The 18,175-nt window shown below is 38.2% G+C and overlaps 1 protein-coding gene across 1 annotated transcript; it reads left to right on the plus strand.

Moving 5' to 3' along the window:
* Positions 1 to 782: 782 nt before the first annotated feature.
* LOC109049430 (la-related protein 4B-like) lies at positions 783 to 17,166 on the plus strand. The gene is given in 18 exon segments (XM_042714505.1): positions 783 to 1,230; positions 3,380 to 3,518; positions 7,945 to 8,092; positions 8,190 to 8,345; positions 8,514 to 8,595; positions 9,059 to 9,082; positions 9,084 to 9,181; positions 9,314 to 9,417; positions 9,507 to 9,617; positions 9,714 to 9,767; positions 9,895 to 10,101; positions 10,186 to 10,292; positions 10,712 to 10,958; positions 11,119 to 11,163; positions 11,666 to 11,848; positions 12,218 to 12,348; positions 12,992 to 13,091; positions 14,927 to 17,166. Coding segments are annotated over 17 exon segments (2,148 nt in total). The 5' UTR covers positions 783 to 1,230; positions 3,380 to 3,431; the 3' UTR covers positions 15,191 to 17,166.
* Positions 17,167 to 18,175: the final 1,009 nt, after the last annotated feature.

Raw genomic sequence — 18,175 nt, forward strand, 5'->3', positions numbered from 1 at the left:
GTAATAAGTTGTATTTTCTCCCTCTCTCTATGTTTTTTTTTCCCGATTAGGCATAATAATGTATTAAAAAGGTGACTGATTTTTTTTTTTCTTTTATTACAAGGAAATGTGTTGCATTGTAACACTTAGAAATTATTTTTAGTACGGGAACATTTCATAGAATGTTTTCATGCCAAAAAAATAAAAATAAAAATACAGTCCTTTTTGGGCGTTATCAGTACCCGTAGTCTATCTCAACCAACCAAAACACCTCGCAGATGAAACGGAAGCACAGAATGTTTTAATACAGCCCAGACCATCCACTCACACACACATAAGTCACACGCTGCTCAGTGAGGATCCTGATTGGTTACATTTCTTATCAACTGTATTGTACAAGTGCTTCCATCTTTACAAATATATTTACATCATTTAATACATTTAAACACATTTACATATATTATGCACCAACATCATTTACATCATTGTAAAAAAGGGTATGTTGTGATGAAGTCATGGACAAGTAATAAAAAAGCTTGTTTAAAAAAAATGCAATGAACCAGATGAGAACCACTGCTTTACGGCTTTAAATTTTAAGCACCTTATGTCTTCATGCAATACCATAACTACCAAAAAGCTTTTAACTTTTCAATTTTATCCTCATTTATGGACGCCAGAGCACTCCCAATTCGTTGTCTTATGGCGCCCCCTATCGACAGTCTTCGTGGAACTGCAGCCAAACGCGAGTAGAACATACAGCCGTTGAGTTACTGAAAGGGCCGCAGTGGAGAGTGGGCGGGCTAGTCAATAAAGCGGCTCTGGGCGGGAGTTCGTAGTGCGGTTTGGCCGAGAGAGTGAAGCTTAGCTCCGGACATAAATACACGGGGAGGGAAGAGGCGTGTGGCTCCGTTCCTTATCATATCGCAGTTTAACTAGCACGTACAGTAAAAGTCAGTCGTATTTCTCCCACTGAGACGCAAGCCGTTTTGAAGAATAACACACATTCAGTCTCGTGTTGTTACCATCTCGACAACAAACGTTAGCCAGTCACTTAAACATCACCAAACAGACATTTAAAGTTCACTATCAGGCCTGAGACCGAGGAGCTGGTGGTACTTGGAGGCTGTTGAAGGTTTTGTGGTGGTTTGAAAGTTTCTTGCAAGGATTTGTGGATCTGTTTTCTAAGTTTTATTCGTGGAAGTCAGACGTTCGGCCCGCAAACAGTCTCCCGTGCGCGGAGAGCAGAAACAGGTGAGTGGAGACTCATACGCGCGATTATTGCGCTAATCTAATCACACATTACATCCATGTATAGTTTTAGACAGAAATTAGATCCAGAAATGAATACCTGAATGTTTATTCCCCGTTTGAAGTTAGCAACCTGCGCTAACTCTACAGGCTAGCTGTGTTACTTCTCAATATCTGCCAGTCTTTAGCATGTAAGCTAACACAGACACTCTTATTGTTTTTCTGTTTGAATAAGCTGTTTGATGGATGTTTAACATTCTGTGTTTGATAGCTGAAGATTTGAAGGATTTTAAAGTTTGTTTTTGATGTGTTCGTGTGCAGTTCACTTTATAGAAAAGGATAGTTTGACTGGTTCAGCTAGGAACTGTTGTGTTTGTGGGTTTGCCCTGCAGTATTCATGTGCTTTGACATATGGGTAGAGTTGATTTGACATCTTCAATACATATGTCATTTTTAATCATCATTTAGTTTGCTTATGGTTCTTGCATGTCGTTTTATAAAACAGCATTTAAATATTGGTCATTTTAAATGGTTATGCATTGAGGAGCAGTCATGTTTACGTACTGTCATAATGTAAACATCCACCATGTGTCATTTGAAAGGACTGTCTTGAGTTAGCATTCGCATTTGAAGGATCAAATGTATGTGTTTTTATGTTAACACGATCAAGCAAATGTTAAATGTTAACTTTTGTCCCCCTCCCCCATTGAATTGTGCTACTGTTGCCATATTGAATTCACCCCAGTTGGTTAAAGGTTTCAAATATTGCATAAATTACGTTTGACTGAAATGCTTGTAACATTGAAGCATTTTGCGTTCTACCCATGATAAACTGTGGTAGATGTTAAGTTTTACGAAGGAGGGCCACTGGTAAGAAGCCTTTTAGCTTTATGATCGTTATGCATAACAATGACTGTAATATATGTATTTTAGGTATGGAAATTATATATTTTGAGTTTGGATATTATACAAACCACCCACAAACCCAACCACCAATCACACAACACCCGCCCCCCACTATCCTCTTTTTGGAAAACTGAAATATGGTTACCCTAAGTGCATTACGGATTTTTATTGAAGCACATGGTACAGTGGTTTTGTTTTGGATGTATATGCATTATTGATGTTTGTTTACTTAAATGTGCCTATATAGTATTTTATAACAGTTGTTTTTATTGCAGTATAGCTTTTTACTCAGATTCTGTTTAAATAACTATACAGTTTTTTTAAAGAATGAGTTTCTCATGAATGCAGTCTTGTTGTCTGTTAAGTCTTGTTGTCAGTAAACAATTTGAGATATCTAGTATTTCAAACAGTTTTCAGTAGAGCTCCTTTTTCAGCATTTTAAATAGTTGTAGGATTTGATGAGGTCAGCTCATTCAGAGATGCTTTCCACAGTAGTTACATTGACCAGTCAGCTCTACTGTACCAACAATCAGAAGGTTTAAGAATTTGTACATATTTGTACAAACCTATAAGTAGAAAACCATAAGTCTTTGATAATGGTGGAGTGGTTTTATGTTTTTTAAATGACATATTATAATATAAACAATTGTGAATAGGGTCAGTAAGATTAAAAAAAAAATCTCTTATGCTTACCAAAGCTGCATATGTTTGATACATACAATAAAAATGGTAATATTGAGAAATATGATTATAATTTAAAATAGCTGAAGTTTATACGTCTGTGGTAGCAAAGCTGAATTTTCAGCAGCCTTTAATCCAGTGTTTCTGCAGTATCACATGATTCTTCAGAAATCATTTTAATATGCTGATTTGGAAATTGAAAACACTTGTGATTCATTTTTTTATGTTGAATAGAAAGTTCAAACAACAGCATTTATTTGAAATGGGAATTTTTTGTAACCGCTTTACTGTCAAATACTGAATAAAAGTATTAATTTATTTTACAAATCCCCTAAACATTTGAACATTATTGGAAGTGGAAGTGTAATTGGTTGGTAAGAAAAGAATAAAAGTCTACAATCTTTCTTGGTGTCATTTTAATGTAGTGAATAATAATTAATGAATATTGTGCTGTGAATATTGCAACACATTACTTGTGATGCTCCCCATTTATGTTCCCTTGTTAATTGATTTTGAGCGTTTGTAATTTGTAATTGATTTATTTCCATTTTTTCATCATCCACAGTTCCCTGGTGGTCTGGAGAGCTCTGCGTTCGGAGCTAGAACCTGGACAGCTCATGACTTCAGACCAGGAAGGAAAAACTATCGTGGAGCCACAGGTGCAGCAGTCACAGGAAGCAAAGGAGAAAGAGATTCCCCTTTTGGTAAGGTATAACCTACACATTGCCGGTTAGTCTTTTGAAGTATGTTAAGCAATTGTGATTAGGGAATAAAAACCTACTAGCGTTACTACTACTAAACTACTACTAAACCTACTAAACAGCTGAGTAACCCCGCCCAGCTTTGGGCGTTGTGAAAGGGCTTAACAGGCGGTTGTGTGTACCACCCTTGTGTTTTGAGACAATGCCAAGTTGCTGATCTCATTCATACAATGCAAGTGCAGCGTCCATTGAAGCACCAATCATTGGAGAGACTTCGCATTTGAGTGATGGGCCCATGTGAGTCAGCTGTATAATTTTAAATGTGCTATTTTGGGTCTGGGGAGGGGGTTAGCAGCCATACCGTGCGTCTCCTGTCTCTCTTTCCCTCTCTGAGGAGCTTGTGAGAGGAGCTAGTTTTTGTTTGCCGGTCTGCATAGACGTCCTTTCACCAATTAAAATATGGGGTGTTGTTTCAGCAAAGAATTGAACCCTAACATGGTCAGCGAGAGAACAAGTCTTCTTCAGGCAGCCATTCCTGAGGGCTGCACAGCGAAAGACGTCAGAGACTCTGCTTGGTCCGCGGCCGATCTGGCCATCGAGAAGCCTTCTCAAAATGGGAATGTCAACGCTGCTTTAGATACCAGTTGTAATGCTTCCTCCACAAACTTGTCAGCAGGTCTTAACCTCATTAAAGAGGGCGGTAGCAGTGCACAGGAAGGAATGGCATTTTGGGACCCACCTGTTGGCGATCCACCTATCCACAAGGCTGCAGTCCAGAAAGGAAATGCCAGTGAAATGGGGAGAGACAATTGCCAAATTAAGGAAACTGAAACGTTGGATTCTGTGAAACAGAGAATAGCTGAAAATGCCATAATGAGAGCAAAATGGTTTTGTGATGGTCAACAGAATTCCACAGAATTAACTAGAGATGGCAAGAGTGAGAACACCTCCCTCGGACGAAATGCCCTGGGTAATAGTCTGTCTGGTTTCTCCGTTATTGCAAAAGAAGAACAAATTAAGACACCGTGGGATGTACAATCAAAACCTGTTTCCACTCCAAAGCATGCCACCTCTCCGTTCAATAAATGCTCTGGGAGCTCAATAAATCTGGATGACTCAGAAGAGGGAAAATCTGGACTGTTGATCACTGACCGTAGCTTTAAAAAAGAACAGAGTTTCTACAGCATCTGCTTGATTGATTTAGAGGATTTCGGGAACGAGTGTGGGCACCAGCCTGTGAAACAAGATGACGCAGTCAGGTACGCAAGCGCACCAGCTGTCTCTGAAAAGGCTTTGTTTGATAATTCATTACTCCCGAAAGACCACACAATAACAGGTTTATGGCCTTTACATGAGATTACAGCAACACAACAAACAGAAAAGGGTCCCTCAGAGAGAACTCTAGGGTCTTCTACAAGTCTACCTGTAAATTTAGCACTTTCAAATGAGGAACATGCCCACCCAGATCTTCTAAATCCATTTCCTGTTCAAGAAAATGAAAAGCCTTTATCTGAAAATGACATTTCCACTCCTTGTACAGATACAGGGAACACACTTTCTCCTTCTACTGCTGTAGAGGATGCCATTGATCAACCCTCCCCAGATCTGCCAGCGCGAAATGGACAGATGTCTGTTTTGAAGTCAAGTACAGATACCACATTGCCACATGGGGAACCTGCTGCCCTACTTAACAACCATGATCTTTATAGTAGCTCTGGTTACAAGGCTACAAATCTGGAGAATGATTCTGAGCTCAACATGCATAACACCATTTTTGATGAATCTATGTTGAGAACAACTCAGCAAGATCTAAATGGTCTTCCGGATGAAGTAGAACTGGAAAATCAATGTAGAAATGATGATAATATGGAGTCCTTGAACCTAAAGGCGGAGAAGAAACCCATTGTGTCAGATAATGTTGATTACATCATTTCTTCTCTTAGCAGCACAGCAGATAGTTCTACAAACCTTAGTGTAGCTGCCGTGGAATCAGATCAATGTGTATCCAAGAAAACCCCTACTGAGAAAGTTCAGAAAAAAACGTCTCCGGCTCTTTCAGCTGTCAGTACATCTGCATTAGAAAATTTAGTTGAGACAGAGGACCAAAGGTTTTCTTGTAAAGATGCCTCTGAAGACATTGAAAATTTAAGGTTTTGCTCTGAGACCCCACTGGCTTCTGATGAAGAAGACAACCTGTCAAAATCACCTGCCTGTTGTAGAGCTGAAATTGAACCAAGACAAATAGCAACGCAGGAGGAGGTCATTCTGAATGCTTGCCAGTGCAGTGTATTGCAAAGTAAAGTGCAGACAAATGAATCTGTTATCTTCGAGGTTGCTGGTGTGGCTCAGAGTTTGAGCAGTCCATCTCATGCAGAAGGTATTTGTTTAGATCTCACTTGTTATGCTGAAGAAGACATGACTTTAAGCACACATGTCTTCACTTGCGGTGTATTTCCCACTGACCAGACAAAGATTGTGTCAGAATCTTGTGACAATCCAAACAGGGAACAGAATGTAGAACCAAATGCTAAGTTTGCAAATGCTGAACCATGTGACATGAGTCCATCTCAGCTTCCTACAAACGCTCTTGTGAACTTTGAGCATCTGCTGGAAGTCACCGAAGAAGCTGATTATCACAATGTAAGTTCTTTGAGTTCATCTGTTGTTGATGACGTTCACACAATCTCTGTACCTGGTTCTGATCGTCCTGTTGAAGAAAATCTCTTCCACAGCAATGCCACCTGGTTTGTAAACGCATCACACAATGATGTCTGTAATAATGGACATCCAGAAAGCGTTGCAGCGAGTGATCTAATACAGGTGGGATTGGGAAGCGAATTGCCTGCAACAGCACAAGAGCAAGTCATGGACAATGAAATAGGAAAAACTTGTTCACAACATGATGAGGAGATGCATATTGCCAGCAAATGCTTCAGGGAGGATGAACGGAAGGTACTGGATGAGATTTGTTGGTGTACTGATGATGGTGAAACCGAAATGTCACAACTTGAACAGCAGGGACTCGTACCAACTTTAGAGCTGCTTAATTGCTTAAATGATGGGAATAACAATGACTGTTTGAAATCTGTTTGTTCTGCTAGCAGTTATGTACAAACACTGTCTCAACCACCATGCCCATCTGAAGTTTTGGAGACATTTGATTGCACTTTATTGTCAATAAACTGCATGAGGGAAAGTGCTTGCCAGTACCTAGACTCTTCTTCAGAACAGCCAACCAATGACACTCCGAGATCTTCAGGTACATCCATTCAGGAGCTCAGAGACCTTCAAGACATGGGGGAAATCAGAGATGTTGTGTACTGCAACATTCCTCTCGTGAGTACTGCAAGACTACCAGTTGAAACTGGAGAGGCGCAGACATGTGCCGTACAAGGCCATTGTAGTGATTATGCATCCACTGAGAGCTTGACAACTACCATACCTCATGTTTCCCAACTTATAACAAGCAGTCTTGAAATTCTCGACTTTGATCAGTCTGATTTGAAAGTCATTGTTGATGATATGAGTGATAAAGCTGCTTATGTAAATACAGCAATTCCGTTGCCAGTAGAGCCTGACCAGGTTGATATTTATGCCACCTTGCCATCTTATGAGATATATTTCCTCAATAAAGATCAATTCACAGTTTCGGTGCAGGTGGAAAATCCTCAGGGCTCGGGTGAAATGGAGGGAGAGCAAGGCATGCTGAATATGGTGTCAGACCTTCTTGGGAAATCAGAGTTGAGCGATGAGGTGCACTCTAGTCACTGCCTTCCGGCGTGGGCCAAAGAACCACGTGTCTTGTTATCTGATAACGAAAAAGAGGCATGTGCGTTGGTGTCAGCATGGGACAATGCTGTCTCTGAGGCTGGCCTTACTGCGCAAAATGATGAAGAGGATGCTGAATCTGACTCTGACTCTGTTGCTCTCCCAGAGGATTTCCAAACCTCTATGGGTTTCATAGCATCTTACCCATATAACCTGTTAGTGACTGAAGGATCTTGTGTATGGGACTGGCGGAATGCTTATAGTGAACTCGTAAGTACTTCTCTAGCCAGCTTTGAGCTTGGTTATTCAGAAGCCCTTGAAATTATTTGGACACTTTAGCCACAGTTAAAAGTGTATGAATGTCATTGCATTAGATCAAACTAAATGAAATTTATTAAAAAGGAAAAATACAAATTATTTTTTTTTTATTATTTTTCAGGTCAGGATAAGTCATCACAAAGGTTATGAATAAAAACTTTCATGTAATGCAGTAAAACCCATGTTAAAGTGTGGCTTAAGTGACCACTGTTTTTGTAACCATAATTAAGTGGCGTGCACTGTAAAGGCATTGATTCAGCCAACAGTTGAATATGCATTTTCTTCATAATCATACACCCTATTGAAAACACATGTTTTTTGCTTTTTGTTTTTGTTTTTAAAGGAATCCTCCAAGATCTCAGACCTTAATCCCAATGCAAAGGCATGGGCCAATTACATGCCTAAACTGGAGGCCTCTGCTCCAACCTGCCCAGATCCTCAGCAGTCATGGGTAGAAGCGGCCGATGACCCATCAAACTGCATCTCACGAGGTAAACCCTCCAGAAATGATAGTGCTTAAGTTAATTCAGCATATAACGACCCTATCAGTCTGAGGAGGTTCTGATCTATTTGTTTTTTCCATGCTAGGTTATAACAACAGTGAAGGCAAAGGGAACTGGAATGAGGAACAGCAGGTATCTACATCTGTAGAGCTGCCCTTTGCAGCACAGCCTGAATCAGTGTACATGGGAAGCTCAGCCAGTGAGAAGGGCATTGTGTCAAACCAGAATACCAGTATGAAAGGTAATATCCTTTTGCTCTTTTGTTCATTGTTGTCAACCTACTTTTATTTCAGTTGTTTACTGTTATGCAGGTTAACTATGACACAAGATGCCATAATCAATCGTTAAGGATTCATTTCAGCTATCGCATTATTAAATAATTTATCATTTGATTTATGCTTTTGTGCAGGGGTGGATGATTCAGACTCCTCCAGACAGCTTGAAGACCTTCGGGAACAGTTGAAGGCAACGCTGGAATTCTGCCTCTCTAGGTAATTACTAGCATCTTAACAACTGATCACATTGAGCTTATTGATTGGTAACTGGTCCTGTTGGGTGCACTGGCCTGAAGTTTGTTTGGTTACTGGTCCTGTTGGGTGCACTGGCCTGAAGTTATCCCGAACAACAGAGCTTATTGATTGGTAACTGGTCCTGTTGGGTGCACTGGCCTGAAGTAGGTGTTAATTTCTCATTGAGATGTTACAGATTTCACTTATGCAAATGTAAACTAAGAGCATTTAGCATTTGAGAATGTGGGATATGCTTACAAGATTCTGAAAAGGCTAGGACATACACTACACTTTTGATCAATTTAATGCATCCTTGATGAATAAAATTAATTGAAAACTATTTAGCTGAAATTTTTTGGATGTTATTTGTAGTGTTTGTTGTTTGGATTTTGTGGGTTTGGTTTGGTGAGTTTAGTATTGTGATTTTATTGTTATCCTTTTCTAGGGAGAATCTAGCCAATGACATGTACTTCAAGTGACCAGTATGTGCCAATAGTGACTTTGGCAAACCTTGATCAAATCAAGAAACTCACCACTGATGTGGATCTCATTGCAGACATCTTAAAAAGTGAGTCTAAAAATCATCACCTTTGCACTTTTATGGGTCGTAGTGTGGCTTTTTGTTTTAGACTCATCAAAATGGGTTTGGTTACCCACAGCAGATGAGTCTGACATTAATGATGCATTTCTGACTCACCAGCGCTGCCTCTTGTCCAAGTGGACAAATGTGGAGAGAAAGTGCGGCCCAATCAGAACCGCTGCATCGTAATTCTCAGAGAGGTTCCCGAGGCCACTCCTCTGGAGGTACGCATCATGCATCTCTCTTATTCAATAATAATTTTAATGCTCTGACCTTATTTTTGTGCTATGACATTTGGCTTTTATTTTCACAGGAAGTTGAAGCGCTCTTTAAGAGCGATAACTTGCCCAAATTCATCAATTGCGAGTTTGCCTACAATGACAACTGGTTCATCACCTTTGAATCTGAGGCAGACGCTCAGCTGGTAAGAGTCTCCTTTATTGCCCCTGATTTGATCGCCTCAGGATTTTTAATAAGCTCTCTTCCTGTTGCTAAACATTGGCACACATCACTCTTTCAGGCATATCAGTATCTCAGAGAAGAGGTGAAAACTTTTCAAGGGAAGCCAATAAAGGTAGAGTGCAGTGCAGCATATGTGACATCACTGAAGGATGTTTTGTGCTATTTTTATGGAGTTAAGGCTTCTCCTTTTTTGCACGTTCAATTAAAGCTTTTTTTGTCCATCTACCAATGTATTCTAGGCTAGAATAAAGGCCAAGGCCATTGCCGTCAATACTTTTGTGCCAAAGAATGGGTATCGGCCAGCGGATGTGTCCTCAAATGTCCAACAGCGCTACACCCCTTACTACATCCCACCTGTGTATGGAGCACAGCAACAGTTTCCTCTTTACAGACTGGTGACGCCTCAGGGCTGGTCAGCTACACAGAGCTACCTGGACCCGACTCTGGTAAGTGCCATGTGTTCTGTTTGGCTCTGAGGAATATCTGAATGTAGCTTGGAGAGGTTCTATTCAAGTCTTGTCTACCAACAGGTTACTCCATTTCCCAGCCATGCGTTCATTAACGGCTTCGCTGGTTCTCCGACATTTAAATCAGCAACATCTCCACTAACTTTCAGACAATATACACCTCGAAACAGGTACTTTTGTTACAGTGAAAAACATTTGTTATGCATTTATAGTACCGGCTAAATAGAGAAATAAATTAATACTTTTCAGCAAGGATGGATACAAATGATCAAGAGTGACAGTAAATAATTTTATAATTTGATAAAAGATATACATTTCAAATAAATGTTCTATTAAAAAAATCATGAAAAAAGTGTCATGGTTTTCACATAAATATTAAGCAGAACAAATAATCAATTTGACATTTTTTAAAATTGATGTTAATGTTTCTTAAGCATCAAATCAGCATATTAAAATATTGTGAAGGATCGTGTGACACTGAAGACTAGAGTAATTATGCTAAAAATTTAGCTTTGCATTACAGGAATAATTTACGTTTTAAAATGTTAAAATAGAAAACAGCTGTGTAACCATTCTTTCATCTGTACAGGACCCACAACAGAACACACATTCGACTCACAACAGAACGTGGAACCACTCTGCTGGAAAACCCTGCTGCTTTCTCTACTTTCCCTTCGGAGAGAGTCCCCAATGGGACACGTCCTCCACAGGCTCATCACCTGGGTAGCCGACCTCGACTACAGAGCGGTTCAGGCTATCCACGCCGGGACCAGGTTGGAAATGGACGAATGGAAGTTAACGGGGCCGATTACTCTCTGAATGCAGGCCGTGGAAGGTAATGCTGCACATCTGCACAAGCTGTTTATTAATTTCATACATATTGTAATACCAATACCATATCCAAAATGAGGGGGAAAGCATGTAGACCTCTGTTTCTGTAAGAAATGGTGGTAGTTTTTTCAATATTGCTTGTTTGATCGTTTGTTTCTTTTGAAAGGTGGCTATGGATACAGGAAAAGGAGAGATGACAACAAGTTTCCAGTATGTCATTTGCCTTCTTACAGCTAACCCTGCATAGACAAATGTTTTGTTTAGTTTTACTTTTGTTATGATAGAAAACTCTATATACTTCAAGTAAAATATAATATACAGTCAATCCTGAAGGGCTGAATGTACGTTATCTTGCTTATTACACAGCAAGTAAACAAATAAACGCACATGAAGTATTGATTTGAATGAAAATGCCAGTTACTTTGTCAAGAAAAGAACCCAGATTGATACGAAAGACATAAAACTAGCACATCCATGTAAAAAAGAAAAATATCAGTTGCCTGGGTGTTTGACTAGAGAATGCAGCGATTGACCAATCAGAATAGTTTTCCTGTAGTCCTGTGTAATAATGTACGTAGGATATTGAGTTGCCAAAAATGCACTTGAAAGTGTTTCTATCACAGCAGAAACAGAGTTAAAAATAAATGTGCCAATGCAGGCTCAATTTATTGCACACATTTCAACTCTTTTTCTCCATATGTGTGTTTAACAGAGAGCAGCAACACAGTCACCTCCTCCTGTTCAAGAGCGCACTCCATCCCCTAGCTTTGAGCTGGGCCTGTCCAGCTTCCCTCCTCTACCTGGAGCCGCAGGAAATCTAAAGCCTGAAGTAAAAACTGAAAACAGCCATGACAACCGACTGTCTGACATTGTCACCGGAGCAGTTAAAGACAAGGTTGGCTTTCATTCAGTCTTCGATGAGTGTCTTTTATGTCTTTTAGCATTAAACTTAGTCTTTTCATATTCTGAATTTTAAAAAAGGAAGAGGAAAAACGTTTCAGGCTTATATTATTTGAATTCTAGATAATTGACCAAATGCACTTGATTTTTAAATATTACCTTTCACTGAGCACAGAGTGCCATGTTCACAGCAGACCTTGCTGTCCGTCATAACCATGACAAGTCCTTGGGTGTTTTGAATGGATTAGAGTAAGTGTGTGTGTGTGTTTGTGTGTGTGTGTGTGTGTGTGTGTGTGTGTGTGTGTGTGAGTTCCTGCTGTCCTTGCCGTAGGAGTTTCACAGAGGCCTCTTTGTCTCTCCACAGCCTCTAAATAAGGATGTGGTCACCAGCCGTGTGATCTCAGGGACTCCCAAAGAATCTGTGCGGGCTGCTCCTACTCCTGCTGCTCAGACCCCAGTGGACCACCAACACTCACCCTCTCCAGCCCTTACAAAGTGGGTTTTCTTATTCTGAGTAACTAATCAATACATGTGACACATCTGTTTTCACTTAAAGGTGTTGGAAGTGATTTCAGATTTTAACTAGTGTATTCTATTGTATTGTAAATAGTGTATTCTCAGAAGACTCTTAAGATAATTTACAGGCTTATGTGGATGTTACAGCATTTCTGAAAGGCTTAAAGCATGAGAAAGGTCACCTAACTATTTTCTTTTTTTTTCTTCTGACGTAAGTTTACAGCTGTCACAGTGACGGGTGATTTCTCAGGATTCTGTTAGGTTGTGTGGATATTTTCATGTGTGGCATTCAAAAAGAAATAGTTTGAAGCCTTTTGGATGGTGTTTTACGACCCAATTTTACTTGTCAACACTTACTCAATATTATTTAGCAATTTGGCGGTGGTGTTTAATACTTTCATATAAGATGAGGTCTTTAATGTCTTAAAGGTACAGTAGCAAAAACAGCTTTAGTTCTTTGGGTCAGAGAGAACAGAAAATAATCATGTAAAATTCAAAATTATATCTTGTTGTAAACAGCCTTATGTTATAAATGTACTTTTGGTGGAAAAAATAAAGTGCTGGAAAACTGTAGAAAATGGTGCTTTCTAATATATGGACTGCTTTTTTTGGAATTTTACAGCCTGACAACTGTAGAAAAACCTAAAGAGACACAGACACCTGCAGAGAAGTGCTCAGAGACACAAGCTGCTAAAACCACACCACTGAGCAATCCAATAACAGTAAGTGTCCAGGTAGCCTCACCATGTGCTTTGAATCAAACCCATTAGTAATTTATTGAATCCAAAATTTAGACTTCTGCTTTTTTTTTTTTTTTTTTGAGTACATTTTATTTTTATAGCAGAATATTCAGATAATATAATTATAATCTATTATGTATAATTGTATATGTTGTTGAGTGTAGGGAGACCAACTCAGTGGCACAAATGGTGGACACTGCTGAGCTGTTTTACCATGATTTAATTTTTATGGTAAAAACTCTTTGATTGTGGCTAGTGTAGCTTTTGTAAAAAAAATAGTTCTCACTTGGCTTGTGGATTTTACAGAAGCACATATTATATGGAACTGTGGTTCATATTATTTAATAAAAGAAATTAATACTTTTACTCAGCCAAGATGGATTAAATTGAGCAAAGGTGAAAGTAAAATGTATAATTTTACTAAATATTTCTATTTAGAATAAATGCTGTTCTTTTGAACTTTCTGTTCATCAAAAAATACTGAAAAATGTATCACGGTTTCCACAAAAATATTAAGCAGCACAATTTTAAATATTGGTAATAATAATAATGATAATAATATTTAGAGCCCGATCGATATGGGTTCTTTGGGGGGCCGATACCGATACTAGGGAGGAAAAAACGACAGATACCGATATATCGGCCGGTATTCTTTGTGTAGGCTATATTATAATACAGTACAGTCAAAAGTTTGGACACACTTCCCATTCGCATGTCCAAACTTTTGACTGGTACTGTATATAGAATACAGTATGTAGCATACATAAACAGAATATATATATACAGATGTAGAATACACATAAAAAGACTAAATCATTTTAATCCATAATTATGTCCCCACTGGATGCAACCAATGCCTCGTTTGTAATGGGTTTTATTGATTTTGTGTGGTCGCGTTGGTACACAGCATCACAGAATGGTAATGGGTGTAAGATTTCTGTCACAATTCACAAAACACTGGATAGCTAGTCAATCAGTGTACACCTCGTTTTTCAGAACGATGAGCTTTGTAAAAATCTATGCGTTTCAGAAAGGCGGGGCATAGAGGAGAAACTATAATGTACAGTTTGTGGAAAATTATGTGTTTTTTGAAGCTTAAACCGCATAAACACATTTCATTACACCAAATACACAAAATAACGTTCTTTTTAGCAACATCATATGACCCCTTTAGTGCACCGCAGACGCATACCTTGATGCACAGATCAGCTCTAGTCTCTAACGTCACTGAATCTGCTGTTAAAAATGGGTCACCAGTAGCAAACAATAGAGCGCGCTCTGCTGGACTAACTAACTAATCACACCATTCAGAAGCATTTAATCTGTGTTATATGTTCTGTAAAAAAAATAAATGTTTATATCGGCAGCATATTCGCCGATACCAATATATCATATGGGCCGATAATATCGGTTAAACAATATATCGGTCTGGCTCTAAATAATAATACTTATAATAAATGTTTCTTGAGTACCAAATCAGCATATTAGTACAAATGAGTGACACAGAAGACAGGCTGCTGAAAATTCAGCTTTGTCATCGCAGGAATAAATTATATTTTAAAACAGAAAACGGTTGTTTTAAATTTATATCAACATTTTACAATATTACTGTTATTGCTGCATTTTTGATTAAATAAATGCAGCCTTGCTGAGCATTAATGACTTCTTTTGATAAAAGATTTGCTTCATCATGTCCTTTAATTCATGCTACATTTTGGATACAAAGATTGACATTATGATTTACACTTGACAATGCAATGATGCATAATCAATAATCTTAATTGATTCATTTGATTTCATTTATTATATTTAACCAGGAGCCCCGGAAGCCGAGCTATGCAGAAATCTGTCAGAGGATAAGGGAGGCACCAACACAGCAGCCATCAGCAGATCCCCGGCCTCTCAGCTCCACCGCTGAAGACATCAAGACTTCTGACTCAGCAGAACGCAGATGCAGAGAATCAGCACCCACACCTGCCAAATCTGCGGCGACGGCTTGTCCCAGAGAGACAGTGAAACCTCATCAGAGCAGTGGAGAACGAGCAAGCGGTGGCACGACGGCTTCCTTCCACCAATCCTGAGGGCCTTGGTTTTGTTTCCAGGACCGAACGGGAACGAAAACTTTGTCAGGGCTGCTCAAAAAAGAAAGAAAAAAAAGACCCTCTTATCTCACGGTCTCTGTGAGCACACACACAGACAGACAGCTTGTCACTGGAATCAGGGCCTACATACAAAAGCACTTGTGCATAAGGGTTCTCTGAATATTTTTGTTGTCCTTTCTGTCGTTTTATATTGTCGATCTTTTGTTGTTTTCCAAGGAAAATGGGATTAATGAACCAGCATCAGTTGGAGATGAACTATTTAAAAACATTCGTCAGAGCTCACCTTTATTTTGAGGTTAAAACTTCAAGTAGTGCTGTTGGGAGGAAATAGTGATTTTTGGATAGTGCTGATCCTGAAACACTTTAATTTTGTGTGTTTTCTTTCCTTTTATTTTTAACTGGTATGTATATAATTTTGCTAACCTTGAGTGTCTTGGTGCCGAGGCGATTCCGAATCCCGACAGTCCCAGCCATTACACTGCATGAGTGAGACATTCGTGTAAATCTGTTTTGTTTTGTTTTTATGTTTGGATGTTCCAGCACTGGAGTGACTTTTTTTTTTTTTTTTTGAGCTCTGAATTATTTTTTTACATGCTAATCCTCTATCAAATTGTACTGATGTGATATTGTAGCAGGTGTATGTATACCTGTTCTTGTGTGCATGCTTTCTTTTACATTGTTCTTCTTTTCTTTTTAACCTTTTAATGGCACACATTGGCTTCCTGTATCATTTCTTTTCTGTTTTTCCCTACTCGCCAATAGTTTGGGAAGAATTCGCTCTGATGCCTCTTCATTTGATTCTGGAAGATCTTCACACTGCAAAGTCCTCAGGTTGCGAGGGGTGAAGTGTTCATGTGCCTAGTCTGCTGTGATCTCAATGATAGATGGCTATATTATTTGCTGCTTAGCTTTGTTTGCAATCCCAGTGTGGTGCTATGGTTCGTCACATGGTTACTTTGGTGCTTTTATCTATAGAAACGAAGGGAAAGACACTGACATGCACCAACGTCTATCGTATGACCTTCACCGATTCGCTTTCATATCACCACAACTATATGAGTGGGATTGTGTAGTGACGTATACATCAAGAGCAAAAAGATCTGAGCCTTCAGCACACAAGGACCAGCGCTGTTTTGTGGGGTTTCTTATTTATGCAGACTTTGCATTTCAGTGTCACTCTCGGTCATGCTGTTCATTAGTTAAGTTCATTGGTTCTCATTTGAGTTTAAAATCATCTTGGGCTGAGCGAGGCGGTCTGTTTTTTCTTTGTTTTGTTTTTTATGTCTTCCTGCAGCGTGAAGCACGTGCAGAATGCTTTGAGATGTTGTCATGGTGTCTGTTGTTTATATTCTCTTGTATCTTCCCTGTGAGTATTTTTTCCCCCCTTAGTTAATCAAAAAAAAAAAGTTTTTGTTGATTTTTCTGACTTTCTGAATGCAACTGATAATTTTTCCATCAATAAATGAAGCATACCTTGGTGTATGTATGTATGTATTTCATTACATAAACCTTTAAGATGTTCAAAAAAAGAAGCAAATTTAAAAAGAAACATCACATAAAATTAACAGTGTTTGAAAACTTGAATTTTATTTAAACTTGAAAAAAAAAAAGTCTCTGCCTTAACTTTTTAGATGACAGTTTGGAGTTTTTTTTTTTTTTGTTTTGTTGTTTTCTTTTTCAATTCCCAAAGTGTAGAAAAAAGGATGATGTGGTTGAGGTGTCACAAAGCCTTCGTCACTACATTTGTGTAGCACAATACTTTTGGGATTGAGATGGGATTATGGTTTTTTTGTTCTCCTCTGTGTAAATGCTTGTAGTCTAAACTGTAGTACATGTATACACTTGTATGTGTGTGCTTTCTCTGTACAGATGTAAATAATTGGAAAATGTTAAAATGGTACCCTAAAATTGGTTATGAGAAAATGTATTGAAAAAAATAAATAAATGTTAATGAGAAATTGTATGTTTGTTAAGTAGGCTTGGTTTGTTTTCAATTATGTCATGGTTTTATTCTCAATGTTGGCATAATCATATGGTCACCAGTATGACCACAAGGTGGCATAATATAAGCGTACAATAATACAAGCACTCCACATAGTTTGCGTAAAAGTTGATATTATCCAGCATCTTGTGCTTCAACTGAAGCAAGAACATCTGACCATCTTCGCAGAGTCGCGTGTTAAATGTAATTAATTTCTTACATATTTCATATTTGTTCACTTGACATCATTTTACATTGTAAAATGGTTTTTAAAAATATTTAAAACTTTATTTCAAGATGTAAATTAAAAAAATTCCAGATTTTCATTGTGATCTCAACCATTAGGACATTATTTCCTATATATCTGTTGAATACAGATCAAGTATTGCTATATACAGTACACTACCGTTCAAAAGTTTGGGGTTGGTAAGATTTTTAAATATTATTTATTATATTTATTTAATTTTATTTTGAAGTCTCATGCTCTATAAGACAGCATTTATTTGATCAAAAATATAGTGATATATTAAATATTATTTTTAAATTAAAAATTTCAAATGTAAAGTATTAAAAAATACTACTCAAAATACCTGTTTTTATTTGATAGAATGTAATTTATTCTTGTGATGACAAAGCTGAATTTTGAGCAGCCATTACTCCAGACTTAGGAGTCACATGATCTTTCAGAAATCATTCTAGTATGCCGATTTGGTGCTCAAGAAGCATATTATTATCTATGCTGAAAACAGTGGGTTTAATATTTTTGTGAATACACATTTTTTTAATGTCTCGTCACTTTTGATCAGTTTAAATCCAAACGGTTTCTTTTTATTTAACATATTTTATTTAGTTTATTTATGTAAATAAATATTACATAAATGTAACCTGAATAGTTATTTCACATTATGAAATGATTATTTATGGAAACATAAACAGAGTCGTTCTGTTGCCCCCTCGCGGCTGTAAAAAATCACACTCGCCTT

Source organism: Cyprinus carpio, chromosome A24 (assembly GCF_018340385.1).
Source record: "Cyprinus carpio isolate SPL01 chromosome A24, ASM1834038v1, whole genome shotgun sequence".
In the NCBI taxonomy this organism is placed as follows: domain Eukaryota; kingdom Metazoa; phylum Chordata; class Actinopteri; order Cypriniformes; family Cyprinidae; genus Cyprinus; species Cyprinus carpio.